At 35.3% G+C, this 24134-nt stretch overlaps 1 protein-coding gene across 1 annotated transcript in view; it reads right to left on the reverse strand.

The window, feature by feature from the left end:
- Positions 1-3445: 3445 nt before the first annotated feature.
- Positions 3446-24134, reverse strand: part of gpr137b (G protein-coupled receptor 137B) — a 33228-nt gene continuing 12539 nt past the window's right edge. Inside the window, exons 5-7 of the mRNA XM_014469408.2 lie at positions 5404-5532; positions 3983-4104; positions 3446-3899 (exon numbers count right to left, since the gene is read on the reverse strand). Coding sequence (XP_014324894.1) covers positions 3785-3899; positions 3983-4104; positions 5404-5532 — 366 coding nt within the window. The 3' untranslated portion in view covers positions 3446-3784. The remainder of the gene's footprint in view (positions 3900-3982; positions 4105-5403; positions 5533-24134) is intronic.

Here is a 24134-nt window from a genome sequence, read left to right on the forward strand (position 1 = left end):
CAATTTCTTGATTCATTCAAATGATGGTTCTCCATTTTCTTCCTCATCTCCCTGGTTTTCGTTTCTATTTTCAAGCAACAACTTTTACTGTAAATCAGACTTACCTGCCCACAATGCTGTTGTTTTAAATAAAAACCCTTTTAATTAATAATTCAGCTGCACAGAACCTACAGTATTAACAGCATCACTGTTGCTACTCGAGATTTGTAAATTATTTCCTGTGTAGAAATGTAAGTTCTACTAAAACAGGTGTTATAATCTGGTTGTTGAGGTTGGACTGCTATTATTTTGAAGACAGCTGTATATAACAATAATATGAAGTAATCTACAAATGTAATTCTTAAAAATTAAACACACAAAAAATGAAAGTAAAAGAAACGAGAATGATCAGAATCAATATTTTATTTTATTTTAATTTTTTTGGACAAAATATATTATCTGGTTAATTAGGTGTGGTATTTACTCTTAATCGGCCTTTTCTCTAAAAATAATTTTTTTTAAATGCTACATCAATGGGAGGTGCAGAAAGCTGCATTTGTTTTATTATTGTAAACAAGAGAGAGTAGTTACCCTTTTCAGCCAGCTGACCTGCAGTGCTCAGAAGCAAGTGGTAGTCCACTGTTATGTGCTTCAGAGAGCTGGAGAAAGCACTAGTCACTCCCAAATGTTTCTGCATTCTGATGGTCAGCAAAAGGTGAAGGAGGGGCAGTGATGCATTACATTTCTCTCTGACATCAACGATGTTTTGAGATTTTATTTAGCTACTTTTAAAGGGGCAGTATTACGTAAAAAAAGACTTTGAGCTTTACATCATGTTATAATGTGTTTCTGAAATAAAAACATGCCTGGAGTGTTGCTTTGATTCTTTCATGCATGTTTGAGAAATCCTTTAATCTCCATGGCAACCATTCAGCTGTGCAAAACATCTGGGTGGACTGGCCCTGCCTTCGAGGTGCAGCTCCTCTCCCCACTCCTTCAGACTAGCCAGCAGCAATTAGCACACACCCGGTGTAACTTCATCTTCTGAACTCATTATACGAGTTATTTCAGTTACAAAATGTTATTAAAGGGTTAATAGGCTTGTCAGAAAGAGCAGGAGTTTTTAAAGAGACAGAGGCCCAATTTCAAGGCCCTACATTTCATCCAAGTCAGGTTTGACATACAGTTCTGGAAAAAATTGATAGACCGCTTCAAAATGATCAGTTTCTCTGCTTTTACCTTTTGTAGCATATGTTTGAGTAAAACGAACATTGTTCTTTTATTTTATGAACTACTGATATGTCTACGAAATCCCAAGCAAAAGTTTAGTATTTGCAGAAAACGATAAACATGCAGTGCGTTCAGACCTCAAATAATGCAAAGAAAACAATTTAATATTCATTTAGAAACAATACTAATGTTTTAACTCTGGAAGAGTTCATAAATCAATATTTGGTGGAATTACCAGGTGGAATAACCAATAGGGTTCAGTGCAGTGGGCTCTTTATTTTAACCAGAGCTGTAGCTGTAGTGTTTTTATGAGAACAGGAGGTAACATAGTTACATAATTGTGCTATAAAATGGCACCATGTGCCTGGAAAACACATAATGCTGCCCCTTTAAAGGTTTGTGCACGATGCCCATGCCTCGTCTCAGACCGATCTGCTGGATGACAAAATGTGTTTTTGTTGGATGTGATGTGAAGGCTGTAAGGTATTCTAAAAAACGCTAAATCTGCCTCATTAAAACAACAAAAAAAAAAACCCCGAAGACACTCAAGACTTTGCACCTTATTAATAAGGAATTTAGACCCTGGATGTAGTGAAGGACTAATATCTTTGTGTTCTCGGTTCAGCGGGGATGTGTTGGTTGCAGCTTTATTTCCTCTGCTGTTTTTCATTCGATATCAGGCAGAAACTCAAACTGCAGCTGACCTACATGTCTTCAGTCTTACTTTTCCAAAAAAAACAAAAAAAACAAACATCTTTCCTGCAGTATTAACTGTTTATAATCTGTCAAAATTATCTGGATCAAATTTCCAGAATTCTGCATTGCTCTCACTAATTATTAAAACAAAAGTAAAACTAATTGTGTAATAAACATCTTTATTACTACCTCAGTCAGTGCATTGTTTCATAAAATGCTTTTTTTTTTATGCACCTGTTTAGTCATCTGGTTACAGTTTTTTCTTGATTATTTCCAGAGCATTTCAGGACAGTCTTTACATTTGCAGAGTTAATATCTGATCGTTAAGCTGAAGTCTTAATGATCAGGAACATTACTATGTATGTCGCGCTTTTTAGAGGGCCATCATTTTTGAAAAGCTCCTCAATAAAATTGAGAGGAATTCGAAACACGCCTGGCCTGCTGGTCTTTCTATTCTGTCACTCAACAAAAACTTTAATTTATTCAAATCTTGTGAGTTTTGTTTTCAGTTTTCAACTTGGATGTATTTTTAAAGGTTCATTGGCTGCATGGAAATGAAAGTTTATAATTTTTTAGGGTTTTTTCCTCTTGAATTATTTGTGTAGGAAATTAAATTCAGCTTTTATCTTTATGAACAATCAATCAAAACATCCAGCCATTAATTAGAATAATTAGTTTCATTTTCATATTTCTAACCAACACGTTATGGGACTCAAATTATATTCTTATTTATAAATTGTGTTCATGAACATTAACTGGCTTTTTATTACTCTCCAACTATGGCTATTGAGCAAAAAAACTGAGTGCAAAAAAGTTTAAATTTCCAGATTTTTATTCCTTTCTAAAAACAAAGTGATTCTTTTATTGATTTCCATAATTTATACCTATTTTTAAATTGCTTCATCCCTCACACCTTGTTTTGTGCCAAAGTTATTGATCAGTTTGGATTTAGAGGGAAGAAATTTTATTTTTCAAATTTCTTTTTGGTTTTAAAGTTTTTTTTATTTATTAAATTTATGCACTATATGCAACTATCTGATTTTTTTTTTTAAAAATAGCTTAAGGAGTGAAAAGACCAGAAGATAAATGAAATGTTCCCTTATTTAATGAAAATAGTACATTAAAAATAACCCATTTTCTAGACCCGTGTGTTTTAACATCGAGTCTGGAAAATGGTAAAAATTAAAGGAAACAGAATTCAAATAAACTGAACTTTTATCTATAGTAGAATAATTTGCGTCTAAAAAAATAACAAATCTGGTACAAATTTTAAAGCAGAGCTGGTTTAACTTGCCCATAAATTAAAAAATGATCCAGTCCAAATTGGTACTTTTTGATTTTGCACAGATGTCTGAAAATATATAGGAACTCTGGATTCTAAGAAAAACAAAATCATATTCTAGTTTAAATTCACTTTTAGTTTTAAAACAAAGATTTTAAAGAACAATGAGTTGCCGCACCAATAGGGGGCGCTGCTGTGCAAGTTGTGGATTCCACCTTGGAAAACCTCATCCGTTAAATATTAAAATTAAAACATTTCTACAGTATTTAAACTTTTTTTAATATGAATTAAAAGAATCTTAATTATAAACATCTGTATGAAAACAAAAACATTCACATAGTACATTAAAATATTACAGTACAGCTTACAAAGGTTAGGAAATATATTAAGATGTAATCAACATGACCTAAATAATGAAAGAGTTTCAAGAACAGATCATAATCTGTACAAGGAGTGTGCAAAAGTACTGTCCCATTTCTGGGCTTTTATATACTGGCAATGAGAGGAGTCTGTCGTTTCCTTCAGCTCCTGAAGACCCTTGTGCCTCGGTCAGTAACAGACTGTGCAAAAATATACAGATGAGTCCTTGAACGCCCCTCAGTAATGGCTGAGCTCCTCCGGCGGGCGGGAGAAGTTGTAGCTGTCCTCGCTGCCGATGTAGGCGCTGATGCCGCTGTTCTGGCTTCCCCACTCGTAGCTGTCCGCAGCCAGGCTAGACGGTGTGAAAGACGACATCCGTTAACATCGACCATCCCTGCAGAACCTCCTGAACGGCAGGAAATGAGAGGATTGTACCTGGCCTGGATGTTCTGAGGCATGACGCTCCACGCCAGGTCATCGTCGCTGTCGTAGCGTCTCGGGTTGTCGAAGAAGTAAGCTCTGGACGAGAAGACGTGGCCAGGGAGGCCGGAGCCGCTCTGCAGGAGACGAAGACAAACCACAAGATGGCTGTAACTAACCACAGTTCACTAATATGTAAAGAAACATCAACTTTTTGTTCTGTAACAATTTTTCATCACAGTTCCCTCTTTTGATTATAAGAAATATGTAATATTTTCTTATATGTGTATTATCACATTAGATTTTATTTTATTCCCGTGGTTCTTATGGGGTTTTTTGTAGCAGTGTCTCTACTGTTTAACAAGTCCTGTCAGAAACGTTTTAACTTTTTGCTCCAAAAAGGAGCAAAGAAAACCCCTAAAAACACGGCATTACGAAAAATCAGAACAAACTTTCACATATTTAACCTTTTTTTACCCCTTATGACGGCTCATAGCATGCTAGAAGGCATAGAGCTGAAACTAATGATTATTTTAGTTATCGATTAATCGGTTAAACTGAAGATTAATTGGTTAATCAGATAAATAAAAATAGGCATATTCTGAAGATTTTTTGCTTAAGCCTTTTTCTACAATGTTAGAAATATATTAAGAGATGCATTTAAACAATTCAGTTCCTTTTTTAAATAAGAAAATAATTTTGCCTAAAATTCAATATTATTTGTATACCACATATTAAGAAACTTCAAAACAGACTTTCACATAATTTAACCCCTTATGACGGTTCATAACCTGCTAGAAAGTAGAGAGCTGAAACTAACGATTGTTTTAGTTATTGATTAATTGGTTAAACTAAAGATTTATCAGTTAATCGGATAAATAAAAAAAGGCAAATTCTGCAGATTTATCATTTAAGCCTTTTTTTACAACATTAAAAGATGCGTTTAAACAAATTTATTTTATAAATAAGAGAATAATGTAATTGGCTAAAATTCAATAACATTGGCATTCATTTAGTGTATGCTTGATTAATTTGTAGCAAAAAATTTAATCTGCAGCTAAAGAAATACTGCAAACAAACATCAATACAGTTTAGGGGTGATATATTTTTGGATTAACAGATTAATAATTGAACAACAAAAGGTGCATAATAGGAGATTTTTTTTTCTTCAGAATTTGAAACAGGTGACGCTAAAAATATGCCCATTAATATAATCTATAAAATACTCTTAAGTAGCAAAGTTTTAAATCTTAAATGCAAAACGTACATAGTTTTTGTACAGTTTTGGCATATTTGCTGCTCTGACAAATGCCATGTTCTCAGTCCTTACACCCCAATTAATGATTACACAATTTCTAAATTAGTTGCCGATTATTTCAATAATCGATTAACTTAATTAATAGTTTCAACACTCAGCCGTGTTGTGGAGGCCTCACCCTGTCCAAGTTGGGTTTCCGAACCCTGAAGAAATACACAACAAGGGAAGTCGGTAGCAGCTCCCAAACAAACAGAATCACTCCGAAAACGACGTAGCCGGTGTCGCCCAGAGTCGACTGTAGATCTGCCTGCATAAAAAACAAAAGAAAGACGTTACAAACAGCAAAACAGATCCATCCATCGACTGTGAAAACTTATTTATGATGACGTTTTAGGCCCATTTAGATAAATTTTTCTAGAAAAAACATGGAAATTTCTGACTTGAAAAGTCAAATTTACTTGGAAAAAAAAATCTTATTTTTAGACTAGAAAATTTCGGAAGAAATTTAGCCGGGGCCTGCCAAGGCGCGCCCGTCGGGCATGGGCCCGGCGTCGTCGCGCCACAAATCGGCGTCGACGCCAAAGGACGCCGCGACGTGATCAGTGGCACGCGGAGAACCGCAAGAACGTTAAGCGAGGCGGACGTGCACCGTTCGGTACGATTTAAAATGTTGTCAAGGCTTTTATTTTGGAAGTTTTGTTAACCTTCATTTCAAAGGGCCAAACTAATCCCATGCGTAATAGTCCTTGGGTTAAAATAGTTATATAATGCTCAAAACACAAGTAGCTGATGTAAAAATATTCAAGGCTTTTATTTTGAAATTTTCAGTATGCTTCATTTCAAAGGGCCAAACTAATACCACGTGTAACAGTGCTTTGGATGAAAAAGTCAAATAAAGCCAAAAAGAGCAATTACGTCATGTAAAATTATTCAAGGCTTTTATTTTGAAATTTTCAGAATGCTTCATTTCAAAGGGCCAAACTAATACCACGTGTAACAGTGCTTTGGATGAAAAAGTCAAATAAAGCCAAAAAGAGCAATTACCTGATGTAAAAATATTCAAGGCTTTTATTTTGAAATTATTATTATGCTCCATTTTAAAGTTCCAAACTAATCCCATGTGTAACAGTGCTTTGGATGAAAAAGTCATATAAAGCCAAAAACAGCAATTACCTGATGTAAAAATATTCAAGGCTTTTATTTTGAAATTTTCAGTATGCTTCATTTCAAAGTTCCAAAGTAATCCCATGTGTAACAGTGCTTTGGATGAAAACGTCAAATAAAGCCAAAAACAGCAATTACCTGATGTAAAAATATTCAAGGCTTTTATTTTGAAATTATTATTATGCTCCATTTTAAAGTTCCGAACTAATCCCATGTGTAACATTGCTTTGGATGAAAAAGTCATATACGGCCAAAAAGAGCAATTACTTCATGTAAAATATTCAAGGCTTTTATTTTGAAATTTTCAGTATGCTTCATTTTAAAGTTCTGAACTAATACCACGTGTAAGAGTGCTTTGGATGAAAAAGTCAAATAAAGCCAAAAAGAGCAATTACGTCATGTAAAAATATTCAAGGCTTTTATTTTGAAACTTTTGTTAAGCTTCATTTCAAAGGGCCAAACTAATACCACGTGTAACAGTGCTTTGGATGAAAAAGTCAAATAAAGCCAAAAAGAGCAATTACATGATGTAAAAATATTCAAGGCTTTAATTTTGAAATTTTTGTTAATATTCATTTCAAAGGGCCAAACTAATACCATGTGTAACAGTGCTTTGGATGAAAAAGTCAAATAAAGCCAAAAAGAGCAATTACGTCATGTAAAAATATTCAAGGCTTTTATTTTGAAATTTGCAGGATGCTTCATTTCAAAGGGCCAAACTAATCCCATGCGTAATAGTCCTTCGGTTAAAATAGTTATATAATGCTCAAAACACAAGTAGCTGATGTAAAAATATTCAAGGCTTTTATTTTGAAATTTTTGTTAAGCTTCATTTTAAAGGGCCAAACTAATACCATGTGTAACAGTGCTTTGGATGAAAAAGTCAAATAAAGCCAAAAAAGAGCAATTACGTCATGTAAAAATATTCAGGGCTTTTATTGTGAAATTTTCAATATGCTTAATTTTAAAGTGTAAAACTAATCCCATGTGTAACAGTTACTGAGTTAAATCAGTTATATACAGCCCAAAGCAGCAAGTAGTTGTAAAGGCCAGTTCTCAGTCCTGATCTGTTTCAACTGAGGATAGATAGAACTACAACGATGCGTATTCGTAGTCCTAACCAGCAGCCAATAGCCTCTTGAGTTCCGTTGCTATGGCAAATAATGGTCTCAGCAGGTGTGAGCTCTGAGCTGTGAGCTCTCAAACACACAAGTGTGTTTGAGCAAACACACTTTACTGAAAAAAAGCATTGGAAACAAATCCTTCTTGTTCGGGAACCGTAATACATATTCGAAAAGCGTTTTAAGCGTATGACAGTTCAATGTGTCTTCTGCGATAGTCCCGAGATTCATATCTGTACCTCACTCAGAGCATTTACAGTGATGAGAGAAAGAAATGTTGTGCCCAGATATGAACCGAGGTCGGCTGTCACTCTAATATGAGCAAAAATGAGAAACTTTGGGTCGCTTAGAGGCAAATTGTGGACAAACCATAACTGGTATCGACGAGCCGTCTTCACTTTCGAAGAGATCACAGACGTATCTACAAAATGAAATTTGAATGGCATTTCTAGGTGAATTTGTGACGACACAGCAAATCCTCAAAAATAGGGTATTTCTAGGATTTTTCCCATTGAGTTATAATGGGGTTTTTTTCGTAGTTTTTTGCGAATTATGTCGCCATGTTAATCCCGAATCCCACCAAAAGTAATAGCTGGAATGGCGTGAATTTTCTGCACGTTTTGATACCTCTTTTGTAGGTGTGCACGCAGCGGTATGAGCCGCATTAACGGTTACGGATGAAAAATAAAGAATAACTAGAAAAACAAAATTTCTGAAGAAATTTAGCCGGGGCCTGCCAAGGCGCGCCCGTGGGGTTTGGGCCCGGCGTCGTCACGCCACAAATTTGCATCGACGCTAAAGAACGCCGCTACGTAATCAGTGGCATGCGGAGAACCGCAAGAACGTTAAGTGAGGTGGACGTGCACCATTCGGTACGATTTAAAATTTTCTCAAGGCTTTTATTTTGGAAGTTTTGTTAAACTTCATTTCAAAGGGCCAAACTAATCCCATGCGTAATAGTCCTTGGGTTAAAATAGTTATATAATGCTCAAAACACAAGTAGCTGATGTAAAAATATTCAAGGCTTTTATTTTGAAATTTTCAGTATGCTTCATTTTAAAGTTCCGAACTAATACCACGTGTAAGAGTGCTTTGGATGAAAAAGTCAAATAAAGCCAAAAAGAGCAATTACGTCATGTAAAAATATTCAAGGCTTTTATTTTGAAATTTTCAGTATGCTTCATTTCAAAGGGCCAAACTAATACCATGTGTAACAGTGCTTTGGATGAAAAAGTCAAATAAAGCCAAAAAGAGCAATTACATGATGTAAAAATATTCAAGGCTTTTATTTTGAAATTTTCAGTATGCTTCATTTTAAAGTTCTGAACTAATACCACGTGTAAGAGTGCTTTGGATGAAAAAGTCAAATAAAGCCAAAAAGAGCAATTACGTCATGTAAAAATATTCAAGGCTTTTATTTTGAAATTTTCAGTATGCTTCATTTTAAAGTTCTGAACTAATACCACGTGTAAGAGTGGTTTGGATGAAAAAGTCAAATAAAGCCAAAAAGAGCAATTACGTCATGTAAAAATATTCAAGGCTTTTATTTTGAAATTTTCAGTATGCTTCATTTTAAAGTTCTGAACTAATACCACGTGTAAGAGTGGTTTGGATGAAAAAGTCAAATAAAGCCAAAAAGAGCAATTACCTGATGTAAAAATATTCAAGGCTTTTATTTTGAAATTTTCAGTATGCTTAATTTTAAAGTTCCAAAATAATCCCATGTGTAACAGTTACTGAGTTAAATCAGTTATATACAGCCCATAGCAGCGGGTAGTTCTAAAGGCCAGTTCTCAGTCCTGATCTGTTTCAACTGAGGATAGATAGAACTACAGCGATGCGAATTTGTAGTCCAAATCAGCAGCCAACAGCCTCTTGAGTTCCGTTGCCATGGTAAATAATGGTCTCAGCAGGTGTGAGCTGTGAGTCATACATGCTCAAACACACAATTGTGTGTTTGAGCCAACACGGTTTACTGAAAAAAAGCATTGGAAACAAATCCTTCTTGTTCGGGAACCGTAATACATATTCGAAAAGCGTTTCGAGCGTATGAGAGGCCTATGTGTCGTCTGCGATAGTCCCGAGATTCATATCTGTACCTCACTCAGAGCATTTACAGTGATGAGAGAAAGAAATGTTGTGCCCAGATCTGAAATTCTATTCAAATACATGGGAGAGAGCCTCAGACAGCCTCAGAAAATCCTGTCGCATGACTTTGCTCTGAAGCACCGTGACAGAAAACCGTACGGTCTAGATAAATTTCGAAAACATTTTACCGGAGCAGACAGGCGTATCAATGTCAGGACCGATTTTGATACTAATCGTGCGATATTTGTGGGCGTGATGGCGATTTCAAAAATGATTTGGGCTGAAAAAGTTGTCTTCATCTCTCACTCTAAGCAGCCAGAGACGCACTCTAACTTTAGGAAAAATGAGAAACTTTGGGTCGCTTAGAGGCAAATTGTGGACAAACCGTAACTGGTATCGACGAGCCGTCTTCACTTTCGAAGAGATCACAGACGTATCTACAAAATGAAATTTGAATGGCATTTCTAGGTGAATTTGTGACGACACAGCAAATCCTCAAAAATAGGGTATTTCTAGGATTTTTCCCATTGAGTTATAATGGGGTTTTTTTCGTAGTTTTTTGCGAATTATGTCGCCACGTTAAGGCCAAATCCCACCAGAAGTAATAGCTGGAATGGCGTGAATTTTCTGCAGGTTTTGATACCTCATTTGTAGGTGTGCACCAAGCGGTATGAGCCGCATTAACGGTTACGGAAGAAAAATAAAGAAGAATAAAGAAACACTTTCTCCGACAATAACAATAGGTTCCTGCCATTGCTTTGCATGGCAGGCCCCAACTAGAAAATTTCGGAAGAAATTTAGACGGGGCCTGCCAAGGCGCGCCCGTGGGGTTCGGGCCCGGCGTCGTCGCGCCACAAATCGGCGTCGACGCCAAAGAACGCCGCGACGTCACCAGTGGCACGCGGAGAACCGCAAGAACGTTAAGCGAGGCGGACGTGCACCGTTCGGTACGATTTAAAATGTTGTCAAGGCTTTTATTTTGGAAGTTTCAGTATGCTTCATTTCAAAGGGCCAAACTAATCCCATGCGTAATAGTCCTTGGGTTAAAATAGTTATATAATGCTCAAAACACAAGTAGCTGATGTAAAAGTATTCAAGGCTTTTATTTTGAAATTTTCAGTATGCTTCATTTTAAAGTTCTGAACTAATACCACGTGTAAGAGTGCTTTGGATGAAAAAGTCAAATAAAGCCAAAAAGAGCAATTACGTCATGTAAAAATATTCAAGGCTTTTATTTTGAAATTTTCAGTATGCTTCATTTCAAAGGGCCAAACTAATACCATGTGTAACAGTGCTTTGGATGAAAAAGTCAAATAAAGCCAAAAAGAGCAATTACATGATGTCAAAATATTCAAGGCTTTTATTTTGAAATTTTTGTTAATCTTCATTTCAAAGGGCCAAACTAATACCATGTGTAACAGTGCTTTGGATGAAAAAGTCATACAAAGCCAAAAACAGCAATTGCATGATGTAAAAATATTCAAGGCTTTTATTTTGAAATTATTACTTTGCTCCATTTTAAAGTTCCAAACTAATCCCATGTGTAACAGTGCTGTGGATGAAAAAGTCATATACGGCCAAAAAAAGCAATTACATGATGTAAAAATATTCAAGGCTTTTATTTTGAAATTTTCAGTATGCTTCATTTCAGAGGGCCAAACTAATACCACGTGTAACAGTGCTTTGGATGAAAAAGTCACATAAAGCCAAAAACAGCAATTACCTGATGTAAAAATATTCAAGGCTTTTATTTTGAAATTATTATTATGCTCCATTTTAAAGTTCCGAACTAATCCCATGTGTAAGAGTGCTTTGGATGAAAAAGTCAAATAAAGCCAAAAAGAGCAATTACGTCATGTAAAAATATTCAAGGCTTTTATTTTGAAACTTTTGTTAAGCTTCATTTCAAAGGGCCAAACTAATACCACGTGTAACAGTGCTTTGGATGAAAAAGTCAAATAAAGCCAAAAAGAGCAATTACATGATGTAAAAATATTCAAGGCTTTTATTTTGAAATTTTTGTTAATATTCATTTCAAAGGGCCAAACTAATACCATGTGTAACAGTGCTTTGGATGAAAAAGTCACATAAAGCCAAAAACAGCAATTACCTGATGTAAAAATATTCAAGGCTTTTATTTTGAAATTATTATTATGCTCCATTTTAAAGTTCCGAACTAATCCCATGTGTAACATTGCTTCGGATGAAAAAGTCATATACGGCCAAAAAGAGCAATTACGTCATGTAAAATATTCAAGGCTTTTATTTTGAAATTATTATTCTCCATTTTAAAGTTCCAAACTAATCCCATGTGTAACATTGCTTTGGATGAAAAAGTCATATACGGCCAAAAAAAGCAATTACCTGATGTAAAAATATTCAAGGCTTTTATTTTGAAATTATTATTATTCTCCATTTTAAAGTTCCAAAGTAATCCCATGTGTAACAGTGCTTTGGATGAAAACGTCAAATAAAGCCAAAAACAGCAATTACCTGATGTAAAACTATTCAAGGCTTTTATTTTGAAATTATTATTATTCTCCATTTTAAAGTTCCAAAGTAATCCCATGTGTAACAGTGCTTTGGATGAAAACGTCAAATAAAGCCAAAAACAGCAATTACCTGATGTAAAAATATTCAAGGCTTTTATTTTGAAATTATTATTCTCCATTTTAAAGTTCCAAACTAATCCCATGTGTAACATTGCTTTGGATGAAAAAGTCATATACGGCCAAAAAAAGCAATTACCTGATGTAAAAATATTCAAGGCTTTTATTTTGAAATTATTATTATTCTCCATTTTAAAGTTCCAAAGTAATCCCATGTGTAACAGTGCTTTGGATGAAAACGTCAAATAAAGCCAAAAACAGCAATTACCTGATGTAAAACTATTCAAGGCTTTTATTTTGAAATTATTATTATGCTCCATTTTAAAGTTCCAAACTAATCCCATGTGTAACAGTTACTGAGTTAAATCAGTTATATACAGCCCATAGCAGCAGTAGTTCTAAAGGCCAGTTCTCAGTCCTGATCTGTTTCAACTGAGGATAGATAGAACTACAGCGATGCGTATTCGTAGTCCAAATCAGCAGCCAATAGCCTCTTGAGTTCCGTTGCTATGGCAAATAATGGTCTCAGCAGGTGTGAGCTCTGAGCTGTGAGCTCTCAAACACACAAGTGTGTTTGAGCAAACACACTTTACTGAAAAAAAGCATTGGAAACAAATCCTTCTTGTTCGGGAACCGTAATACATATTCGAAAAGCGTTTCGAGCGTATGACAGTTCAATGTGTCTTCTGCGATAGTCCCGAGATTCATATCTGTACCTCACTCAGAGCATTTACAGTGATGAGAGAAAGAAATGTTGTGCCCAGATCTGAACCGAGATCGGCTGTCACTGTAATTTCAGCAAAAATGAGAAAGTTTGGGTCGCTTAGAGGCAAATTGTGGACAAACCGTAACTGGTATCGACGAGCCGTCTTCACTTTCGAAGAGATCACAGACGTATCTACAAAATGAAATTTGAATGGCATTTCTAGGTGAATTTGTGACGACACAGCAAATCCTCAAAAATAGGGTATTTCTAGGATTTTTCCCATTGAGTTATAATGGGGTTTTTTTCGTAGTTTTTTGCGAATTATGTCGCCACGTTAAGCCCAAATCCCACCACAAGTAATAGCTCCAATGGCGTGAATTTTCTGCACGTTTTGATACCTCATTTGTAGGTGTGCACCCAGCGGTACGAGCCGCATTAACGGTTACGGAAGAAAAATAAAGAATTATAATAATATTAAAGAGACACTTTGTTGGGTGTAGAGTAATAGGTTCCTGCCATTGCTTTGCATGGCAGGCCCCAACTAGAAAATTTCGGAAGAAATTTAGCCGGGGCCTGCCGAGGCGCGGCCGTGGGGTTCGGGCCCGGCGTCGTCGCGCCACAAATCGGCGTCGACGCCAAAGAACGCCGCGACGTAAGCAGTGGCACGCGGAGAACCGCAAGAACGTTAAGCGAGGCGGACGTGCACCGTTCGGTACGATTTAAAATGTTGTCGAGGCTTTTATTTTGGAAGTTTTGTTAAACTTCATTTCAAAGGGCCAAACTAATCCCATGCGTAATAGTCCTTGGGTTAAAATAGTTATATAATGCTCAAAACACAAGTAGCTGATGTAAAAGTATTCAAGGCTTTTATTTTGAAATTTTCAGTATGCTTCATTTTAAAGTTCTGAACTAATACCACGTGTAAGAGTGCTTTGGATGAAAAAGTCAAATAAAGCCAAAAAGAGCAATTACGTCATGTAAAAATATTCAAGGCTTTTATTTTGAAATTTTCAGTATGCTTCATTTCAAAGGGCCAAACTAATACCATGTGTAACAGTGCTTTGGATGAAAAAGTCAAATAAAGCCAAAAAGAGCAATTACATGATGTCAAAAATATTCAAGGCTTTTATTTTGAAATTTTTGTTAATCTTCATTTCAAAGGGCCAAACTAATACCATGTGTAACAGTGCTTTGGATGAAAAAGTCATACAAAGCCAAAAACAGCAATTGCATGATGTAAAAATATTCAAGGCTTTTATTTTGAAATTATTATTCTCCATTTTAAAGTTCCAAACTAATCCCATGTGTAACATTGCTTTGGATGAAAAAGTCATATACGGCCAAAAAAAGCAATTACCTGATGTAAAAATATTCAAGGCTTTTATTTTGAAATTATTATTATTCTCCATTTAAAAGTTCCAAAGTAATCCCATGTGTAACAGTGATTTGGATGAAAACGTCAAATAAAGCCAAAAACAGCAATTACCTGATGTAAAAATATTCAAGGCTTTTATTTTGAAATTATTATTCTCCATTTTAAAGTTCCAAACTAATCCCATGTGTAACATTGCTTTGGATGAAAAAGTCATTTACGGCCAAAAAAAGCAATTACCTGATGTGAAAATATTCAAGGCTTTTATTTTGAAATTATTATTCTCCATTTTAAAGTTCCGAACTAATCCCATGTGTAACAGTGCTTTGGATGAAAAAGTCATACAAAGCCAAAAACAGCAATTGCATGATGTAAAAATATTCAAGGCTTTTATTTTGAAATTTTCAGTATGCTCCATTTTAAAGTTCTGAACGAATCCCATGTGTAACAGTGCTTTGGATAAAAAAGTCACATAAAGCCAAAAAGAGCAATTACCTGATGTAAAAATATGCAAGGCTTTTATTTTGAAATTATTATTATGCTCCATTTTAAAGTTCCGAACTAATCCCATGTGTAACAGTGCTTTGGATGAAAAAGTCACATAAAGCCAAAAAGCGCAATTACCTGATGTAAAAATATTCAAGGCTTTTATTTTGAAATTATTATTATGCTCCATTTTAAAGTTCCGAACAAATCCCATGTGTAACAGTGCTTTGGATGAAAAAGTCATATACGGCCAAAAAGAGCAATTACATGACGTAAAAATATTCAAGGCTTTTATTTTGAAATTTTCAGTATGCTTCATTTCAGAGGGCCAAACTATTCCATTGTGTAACAGTGCTTTGGATAAAAAAGTCACATAAAGCCAAAAAGCGCAATTACCTGATGTAAAAATATTCAAGGCTTTTATTTTGAAATTATTATTATGCTCCATTTTAAAGTTCCGAACTAATCCCATGTGTAACATTGCTTTGGATGAAAAAGTCATATACGGCCAATAAGAGCAATTACGTCATGTAAAATATTCAAGGCTTTTATTTTGAAATTATTATTATGCTCCATTTTAAAGTTCCAAACTAATCCCATGTGTAACATTGCTTTGGATGAAAAAGTCATATACGGCCAAAAAGAGCAATTACGTCATGTAAAATATTCAAGGCTTTTATTTTGAAATTTTCAGTATGCTTAATTTTAAAGTTCCAAACTAATCCCATGTGTAACAGTTACTGAGTTCAATCAGTTATATACAGCCCATAGCAGCAGGTAGTTCTAAAGGCCAGTTCTCAGTCCTGATCTGTTTCAACTGAGGATAGATAGAACTACAGCGATGCGTATCTGTAGTCCAAATCAGCAGCCAATAGCCTCTTGAGGTCCGTTGCTATGGTAAATAATGGTCTCAGCAGGTGTGAGCTCTGAGCGCTGAGCTCTCAAACACACAATTGTGTGTTTGAGCAAACACATTTTACTGACAAAAAAGCATTGGAAACAAATCCTTCTTGTTCGGGAACCGTAATACATATTCGAAAAGCGTTTGCAGCGTATGACAGTTCAATGTGTCTTCTGCGATAGTCCCGAGATTCATATCTGTACCTCACTCAGAACATTTACAGCGATGAGAGAAAGAAATGTTGTGCCCAGATCTGAAATTCTATTCAAATACATGGGAGAGAGCCTCAGACAGCCTCAGAAAATCCTGTCGCATGACTTTGCTCTGAAGCACCGTGACAGAAAACCGTACGGTCTAGATAAATTTCGAAAACATTTTACCGGAGCAGACAGGCGTATCAATGTCAGGACCGATTGTGATACTAATCGTGCGATATTTGTGGGCGTGATGGCGATTTCAAAAATGATTTGGGTTGAAAAAGTTGTCTTCATCTCTCACTCTAAGCAGCCAGAAACGCACTCTAACTTGAGCAAAAATGAGAAACTTTGGGTCGCTTAGAGGCAAATTGTGGACAAACCGTAACTGGTATCGACGAGCCGTCTTCACTTTCGAAGAGATCACAGACGTATCTACAAAATGAAATTTGAATGGCATTTCTAGGTGAATTTGTGACGACACAGCAAATCCTCAAAAATAGGGTATTTCTAGGATTTTTCCCATTGAGTTATAATGGGGTTTTTTTCGCAGTTTTTTGCGAATTATGTCGCCACGTTAAGCCCAAATCCCACCAAAAATAATAGCTCCAATGGCGTGAATTTTCTGCACGTTTTGATACCTCATTTGTAGGTGTGCACCCAGCGGTACGAGCCGCATTAACGGTTACGGAAGAAAAATAAAGAATTATAACTAGAAAAACAAAATTTCTGAAGAAATTTAGCCGGGGCCTGCCAAGGCGCGCCCGTCTGGTTTGTGCCCGGCGTCGTCACGCTACAAATTGGCATCGACGCTAAAGGATGCTGCAATGTAATCAAGTTCAGATTTCTTTAGCCGAAATCTCTTTGCTTCCTTGTCTTTCGTTAGGCGATGAAATACGTTCATGTTTGGTTCGGTTCAGTTCTACTCTAGTGGGCAGACTGTACCGCAGCTGCTGCGCTACAGATATTTCTCCGCTGATTTTCAGTAAAACTCTACAACGGAGAACCTGGAGGTTCTGGTTCGGATGAACAAAATAAACCCAGATATTTTATGTTTTATTATTTGAAATTATTGATAGGCCAAGCATAATGAAAAAAAACTCAGATCATGAAGTTATTTTATGTAATTCAAACAAAAATTATAATTTACATCATACCAAGCTAATATTATGTAGTTCTGCTGTTTTTCACTGTCGGCACAAGACGGCAGCTGAGAGTATCTGTATCCGAAGCAACTGATTCAGTGAAGTAGCTTAATATGCTAGTTCCGGTTATTTGTGGCAATTTCTGCAAGTCACAATAGCTCTAGGTTGAGGTAAAACAAAATTGCCTTATTTCAGCTGATCAGATTGATGTTAACAGAGATTTTGTAGCCTAACTGGTTTCACGAAAGCCAGTTAGCAAAGTGCTAACATGTGAACAAATTGTGGTTCCATCAAGCTAGCAGCTACGCTATCAGAGCCACAACAAAATATCCCACAGCAGTCAAACTTTTAAAATCGATCACATTTCTTAAAGAACACATTACATTTAACAACTGTAAGCAGTTCTAATAATATAGTAATGAAATTAAATAGTATATTTTATGGACATAACACAAACACTTCTTACCTTAACCAAACAGTCGGAAGCAGAAAGCTCTTCTTCTTCTTTTTGTTTTTAATGGCGGTTGGCAAGCAACTTAATGGTGTGCATTACCGCCACCTACTGGTATGGAGTGTGGATCAGGGCGCAACTTAAAAAAAAAAAACACTAAATCCTTTCTATCAGTTTAGTTTTCTTAAGAAATTTTATGAAATAACATAAATATTCATGGGGCGTGCTGTGGTGGCGCAGGGGGTTAGCACGCCCCACGTTTCAGTTAACCGCTCCCCAATCTAAAGTCTTACATATAATCCTGTTACCTTCAAACATGTAATAACCGCTTTATTTATTTTGTGTTTAATTAATATCTTATTAAGTTTAAATGTCTCTATATCATATTTCCTAATTTATTGTACTTGCTTTATATTTTCCACAATTAATTATTACATGTTCTACTGTTTCCATATCCATACCACACTCACATCTACCTGTTGGATGTTTACCAATCAAATTTAAAGTTTTGTTTAATCCAGTATATCCAAGGCACAATCTTTTTTTTTTCATACTTGCTCTTTTCGCTTTTCAGACTTACAATACTTCATTTGAGCCAGCTGGGGGAGACAATTCTCTGTTTTAGCCAGTAGGGTATTAGGGTTTTCAATGGATTTTCCCCATTGAATTATAATGGGGTTTTTTTCGTAGTTTTTTGCGAATTATGTCGCCATGTTCATCCCGAATCCCACCAAAAGTAATAGCTGGAATGGCGTGAATTTTCTGCAGGTTTTGATACCTCTTTTGTAGGTGTGCACGCAGCGGTATGAGCCGCATTAACGGTTACGGATGAAAAATAAAGAATTATAATAATAACTAGAAAATTTCGGAAGAAATTTAGACGGGGCCTGCCAAGGCGCGCCCGTGGGGTTCGGGCCCGGCGTCGTCGCGCCACAAATCGGCGTCGACGCCAAAGAACGCCGCGACGTCACCAGTGGCACGCGGAGAACCGCAAGAACGTTAAGCGAGGCGGACGTGCACCGTTCGGTACGATTTAAAATGTTGTCAAGGCTTTTATTTTGGAAGTTTCAGTATGCTTCATTTCAAAGGGCCAAACTAATCCCATGCGTAATAGTCCTTGGGTTAAAATAGTTATATAATGCTCAAAACACAAGTAGCTGATGTAAAAGTATTCAAGGCTTTTATTTTGAAATTTTCAGTATGCTTCATTTTAAAGTTCTGAACTAATACCACGTGTAAGAGTGCTTTGGATGAAAAAGTCAAATAAAGCCAAAAAGAGCAATTACGTCATGTAAAAATATTCAAGGCTTTTATTTTGAAATTTTCAGTATGCTTCATTTCAAAGGGCCAAACTAATACCATGTGTAACAGTGCTTTGGATGAAAAAGTCAAATAAAGCCAAAAAGAGCAATTACATGATGTCAAAATATTCAAGGCTTTTATTTTGAAATTTTTGTTAATCTTCATTTCAAAGGGCCAAACTAATACCATGTGTAACAGTGCTTTGGATGAAAAAGTCATACAAAGCCAAAAACAGCAATTGCATGATGTAAAAATATTCAAGGCTTTTATTTTGAAATTATTACTTTGCTCCATTTTAAAGTTCCAAACTAATCCCATGTGTAACAGTGCTGTGGATGAAAAAGTCATATACGGCCAAAAAAAGCAATTACATGATGTAAAAATATTCAAGGCTTTTATTTTGAAATTTTCAGTATGCTTCATTTCAGAGGGCCAAACTAATACCACGTGTAACAGTGCTTTGGATGAAAAAGTCACATAAAGCCAAAAACAGCAATTACCTGATGTAAAAATATTCAAGGCTTTTATTTTGAAATTATTATTATGCTCCATTTTAAAGTTCCGAACTAATCCCATGTGTAAGAGTGCTTTGGATGAAAAAGTCAAATAAAGCCAAAAAGAGCAATTACGTCATGTAAAAATATTCAAGGCTTTTATTTTGAAACTTTTGTTAAGCTTCATTTCAAAGGGCCAAACTAATACCACGTGTAACAGTGCTTTGGATGAAAAAGTCAAATAAAGCCAAAAAGAGCAATTACATGATGTAAAAATATTCAAGGCTTTTATTTTGAAATTTTTGTTAATATTCATTTCAAAGGGCCAAACTAATACCATGTGTAACAGTGCTTTGGATGAAAAAGTCACATAAAGCCAAAAACAGCAATTACCTGATGTAAAAATATTCAAGGCTTTTATTTTGAAATTATTATTATGCTCCATTTTAAAGTTCCGAACTAATCCCATGTGTAACATTGCTTCGGATGAAAAAGTCATATACGGCCAAAAAGAGCAATTACGTCATGTAAAATATTCAAGGCTTTTATTTTGAAATTATTATTCTCCATTTTAAAGTTCCAAACTAATCCCATGTGTAACATTGCTTTGGATGAAAAAGTCATATACGGCCAAAAAAAGCAATTACCTGATGTAAAAATATTCAAGGCTTTTATTTTGAAATTATTATTATTCTCCATTTTAAAGTTCCAAAGTAATCCCATGTGTAACAGTGCTTTGGATGAAAACGTCAAATAAAGCCAAAAAGAGCAATTACGTCATGTAAAAATATTCAAGGCTTTTATTTTGAAACTTTTGTTAAGCTTCATTTCAAAGGGCCAAACTAATACCACGTGTAACAGTGCTTTGGATGAAAAAGTCAAATAAAGCCAAAAAGAGCAATTACATGATGTAAAAATATTCAAGGCTTTTATTTTGAAATTTTTGTTAATATTCATTTCAAAGGGCCAAACTAATACCATGTGTAACAGTGCTTTGGATGAAAAAGTCACATAAAGCCAAAAACAGCAATTACCTGATGTAAAAATATTCAAGGCTTTTATTTTGAAATTATTATTATGCTCCATTTTAAAGTTCCGAACTAATCCCATGTGTAACATTGCTTCGGATGAAAAAGTCATATACGGCCAAAAAGAGCAATTACGTCATGTAAAATATTCAAGGCTTTTATTTTGAAATTATTATTCTCCATTTTAAAGTTCCAAACTAATCCCATGTGTAACATTGCTTTGGATGAAAAAGTCATATACGGCCAAAAAAAGCAATTACCTGATGTAAAAATATTCAAGGCTTTTATTTTGAAATTATTATTATTCTCCATTTTAAAGTTCCAAAGTAATCCCATGTGTAACAGTGCTTTGGATGAAAACGTCAAATAAAGCCAAAAACAGCAATTACCTGATGTAAAACTATTCAAGGCTTTTATTTTGAAATTATTATTATTCTCCATTTTAAAGTTCCAAAGTAATCCCATGTGTAACAGTGCTTTGGATGAAAACGTCAAATAAAGCCAAAAACAGCAATTACCTGATGTAAAAATATTCAAGGCTTTTATTTTGAAATTATTATTCTCCATTTTAAAGTTCCAAACTAATCCCATGTGTAACATTGCTTTGGATGAAAAAGTCATATACGGCCAAAAAAAGCAATTACCTGATGTAAAAATATTCAAGGCTTTTATTTTGAAATTATTATTATTCTCCATTTTAAAGTTCCAAAGTAATCCCATGTGTAACAGTGCTTTGGATGAAAACGTCAAATAAAGCCAAAAACAGCAATTACCTGATGTAAAACTATTCAAGGCTTTTATTTTGAAATTATTATTATGCTCCATTTTAAAGTTCCAAACTAATCCCATGTGTAACAGTTACTGAGTTAAATCAGTTATATACAGCCCATAGCAGCAGTAGTTCTAAAGGCCAGTTCTCAGTCCTGATCTGTTTCAACTGAGGATAGATAGAACTACAGCGATGCGTATTCGTAGTCCAAATCAGCAGCCAATAGCCTCTTGAGTTCCGTTGCTATGGCAAATAATGGTCTCAGCAGGTGTGAGCTCTGAGCTGTGAGCTCTCAAACACACAAGTGTGTTTGAGCAAACACACTTTACTGAAAAAAAGCATTGGAAACAAATCCTTCTTGTTCGGGAACCGTAATACATATTCGAAAAGCGTTTCGAGCGTATGACAGTTCAATGTGTCTTCTGCGATAGTCCCGAGATTCATATCTGTACCTCACTCAGAGCATTTACAGTGATGAGAGAAAGAAATGTTGTGCCCAGATCTGAACCGAGATCGGCTGTCACTGTAATTTCAGCAAAAATGAGAAAGTTTGGGTCGCTTAGAGGCAAATTGTGGACAAACCGTAACTGGTATCGACGAGCCGTCTTCACTTTCGAAGAGATCACAGACGTATCTACAAAATGAAATTTGAATGGCATTTCTAGGTGAATTTGTGACGACACAGCAAATCCTCAAAAATAGGGTATTTCTAGGATTTTTCCCATTGAGTTATAATGGGGTTTTTTTCGTAGTTTTTTGCGAATTATGTCGCCACGTTAAGCCCAAATCCCACCACAAGTAATAGCTCCAATGGCGTGAATTTTCTGCACGTTTTGATACCTCATTTGTAGGTGTGCACCCAGCGGTACGAGCCGCATTAACGGTTACGGAAGAAAAATAAAGAATTATAATAATATTAAAGAGACACTTTGTTGGGTGTAGAGTAATAGGTTCCTGCCATTGCTTTGCATGGCAGGCCCCAACTAGAAAATTTCGGAAGAAATTTAGACGGGGCCTGCCAAGGCGCGCCCGTGGGGTTCGGGCCCGGCGTCGTCGCGCCACAAATCGGCGTCGACGCCAAAGAACGCCGCGACGTCACCAGTGGCACGCGGAGAACCGCAAGAACGTTAAGCGAGGCGGACGTGCACCGTTCGGTACGATTTAAAATGTTGTCAAGGCTTTTATTTTGGAAGTTTCAGTATGCTTCATTTCAAAGGGCCAAACTAATCCCATGCGTAATAGTCCTTGGGTTAAAATAGTTATATAATGCTCAAAACACAAGTAGCTGATGTAAAAGTATTCAAGGCTTTTATTTTGAAATTTTCAGTATGCTTCATTTTAAAGTTCTGAACTAATACCACGTGTAAGAGTGCTTTGGATGAAAAAGTCAAATAAAGCCAAAAAGAGCAATTACGTCATGTAAAAATATTCAAGGCTTTTATTTTGAAATTTTCAGTATGCTTCATTTCAAAGGGCCAAACTAATACCATGTGTAACAGTGCTTTGGATGAAAAAGTCAAATAAAGCCAAAAAGAGCAATTACATGATGTCAAAATATTCAAGGCTTTTATTTTGAAATTTTTGTTAATCTTCATTTCAAAGGGCCAAACTAATACCATGTGTAACAGTGCTTTGGATGAAAAAGTCATACAAAGCCAAAAACAGCAATTGCATGATGTAAAAATATTCAAGGCTTTTATTTTGAAATTATTACTTTGCTCCATTTTAAAGTTCCAAACTAATCCCATGTGTAACAGTGCTGTGGATGAAAAAGTCATATACGGCCAAAAAAAGCAATTACATGATGTAAAAATATTCAAGGCTTTTATTTTGAAATTTTCAGTATGCTTCATTTCAGAGGGCCAAACTAATACCACGTGTAACAGTGCTTTGGATGAAAAAGTCACATAAAGCCAAAAACAGCAATTACCTGATGTAAAAATATTCAAGGCTTTTATTTTGAAATTATTATTATGCTCCATTTTAAAGTTCCGAACTAATCCCATGTGTAAGAGTGCTTTGGATGAAAAAGTCAAATAAAGCCAAAAAGAGCAATTACGTCATGTAAAAATATTCAAGGCTTTTATTTTGAAACTTTTGTTAAGCTTCATTTCAAAGGGCCAAACTAATACCACGTGTAACAGTGCTTTGGATGAAAAAGTCAAATAAAGCCAAAAAGAGCAATTACATGATGTAAAAATATTCAAGGCTTTTATTTTGAAATTTTTGTTAATATTCATTTCAAAGGGCCAAACTAATACCATGTGTAACAGTGCTTTGGATGAAAAAGTCACATAAAGCCAAAAACAGCAATTACCTGATGTAAAAATATTCAAGGCTTTTATTTTGAAATTATTATTATGCTCCATTTTAAAGTTCCGAACTAATCCCATGTGTAACATTGCTTCGGATGAAAAAGTCATATACGGCCAAAAAGAGCAATTACGTCATGTAAAATATTCAAGGCTTTTATTTTGAAATTATTATTCTCCATTTTAAAGTTCCAAACTAATCCCATGTGTAACATTGCTTTGGATGAAAAAGTCATATACGGCCAAAAAAAGCAATTACCTGATGTAAAAATATTCAAGGCTTTTATTTTGAAATTATTATTATTCTCCATTTTAAAGTTCCAAAGTAATCCCATGTGTAACAGTGCTTTGGATGAAAACGTCAAATAAAGCCAAAAACAGCAATTACCTGATGTAAAACTATTCAAGGCTTTTATTTTGAAATTATTATTATTCTCCATTTTAAAGTTCCAAAGTAATCCCATGTGTAACAGTGCTTTGGATGAAAACGTCAAATAAAGCCAAAAACAGCAATTACCTGATGTAAAAATATTCAAGGCTTTTATTTTGAAATTATTATTCTCCATTTTAAAGTTCCAAACTAATCCCATGTGTAACATTGCTTTGGATGAAAAAGTCATATACGGCCAAAAAAAGCAATTACCTGATGTAAAAATATTCAAGGCTTTTATTTTGAAATTATTATTATTCTCCATTTTAAAGTTCCAAAGTAATCCCATGTGTAACAGTGCTTTGGATGAAAACGTCAAATAAAGCCAAAAACAGCA

Source organism: Xiphophorus maculatus, chromosome 22 (assembly GCF_002775205.1).
Source record: "Xiphophorus maculatus strain JP 163 A chromosome 22, X_maculatus-5.0-male, whole genome shotgun sequence".
NCBI classification, from domain to species: Eukaryota; Metazoa; Chordata; class Actinopteri; order Cyprinodontiformes; family Poeciliidae; genus Xiphophorus; species Xiphophorus maculatus.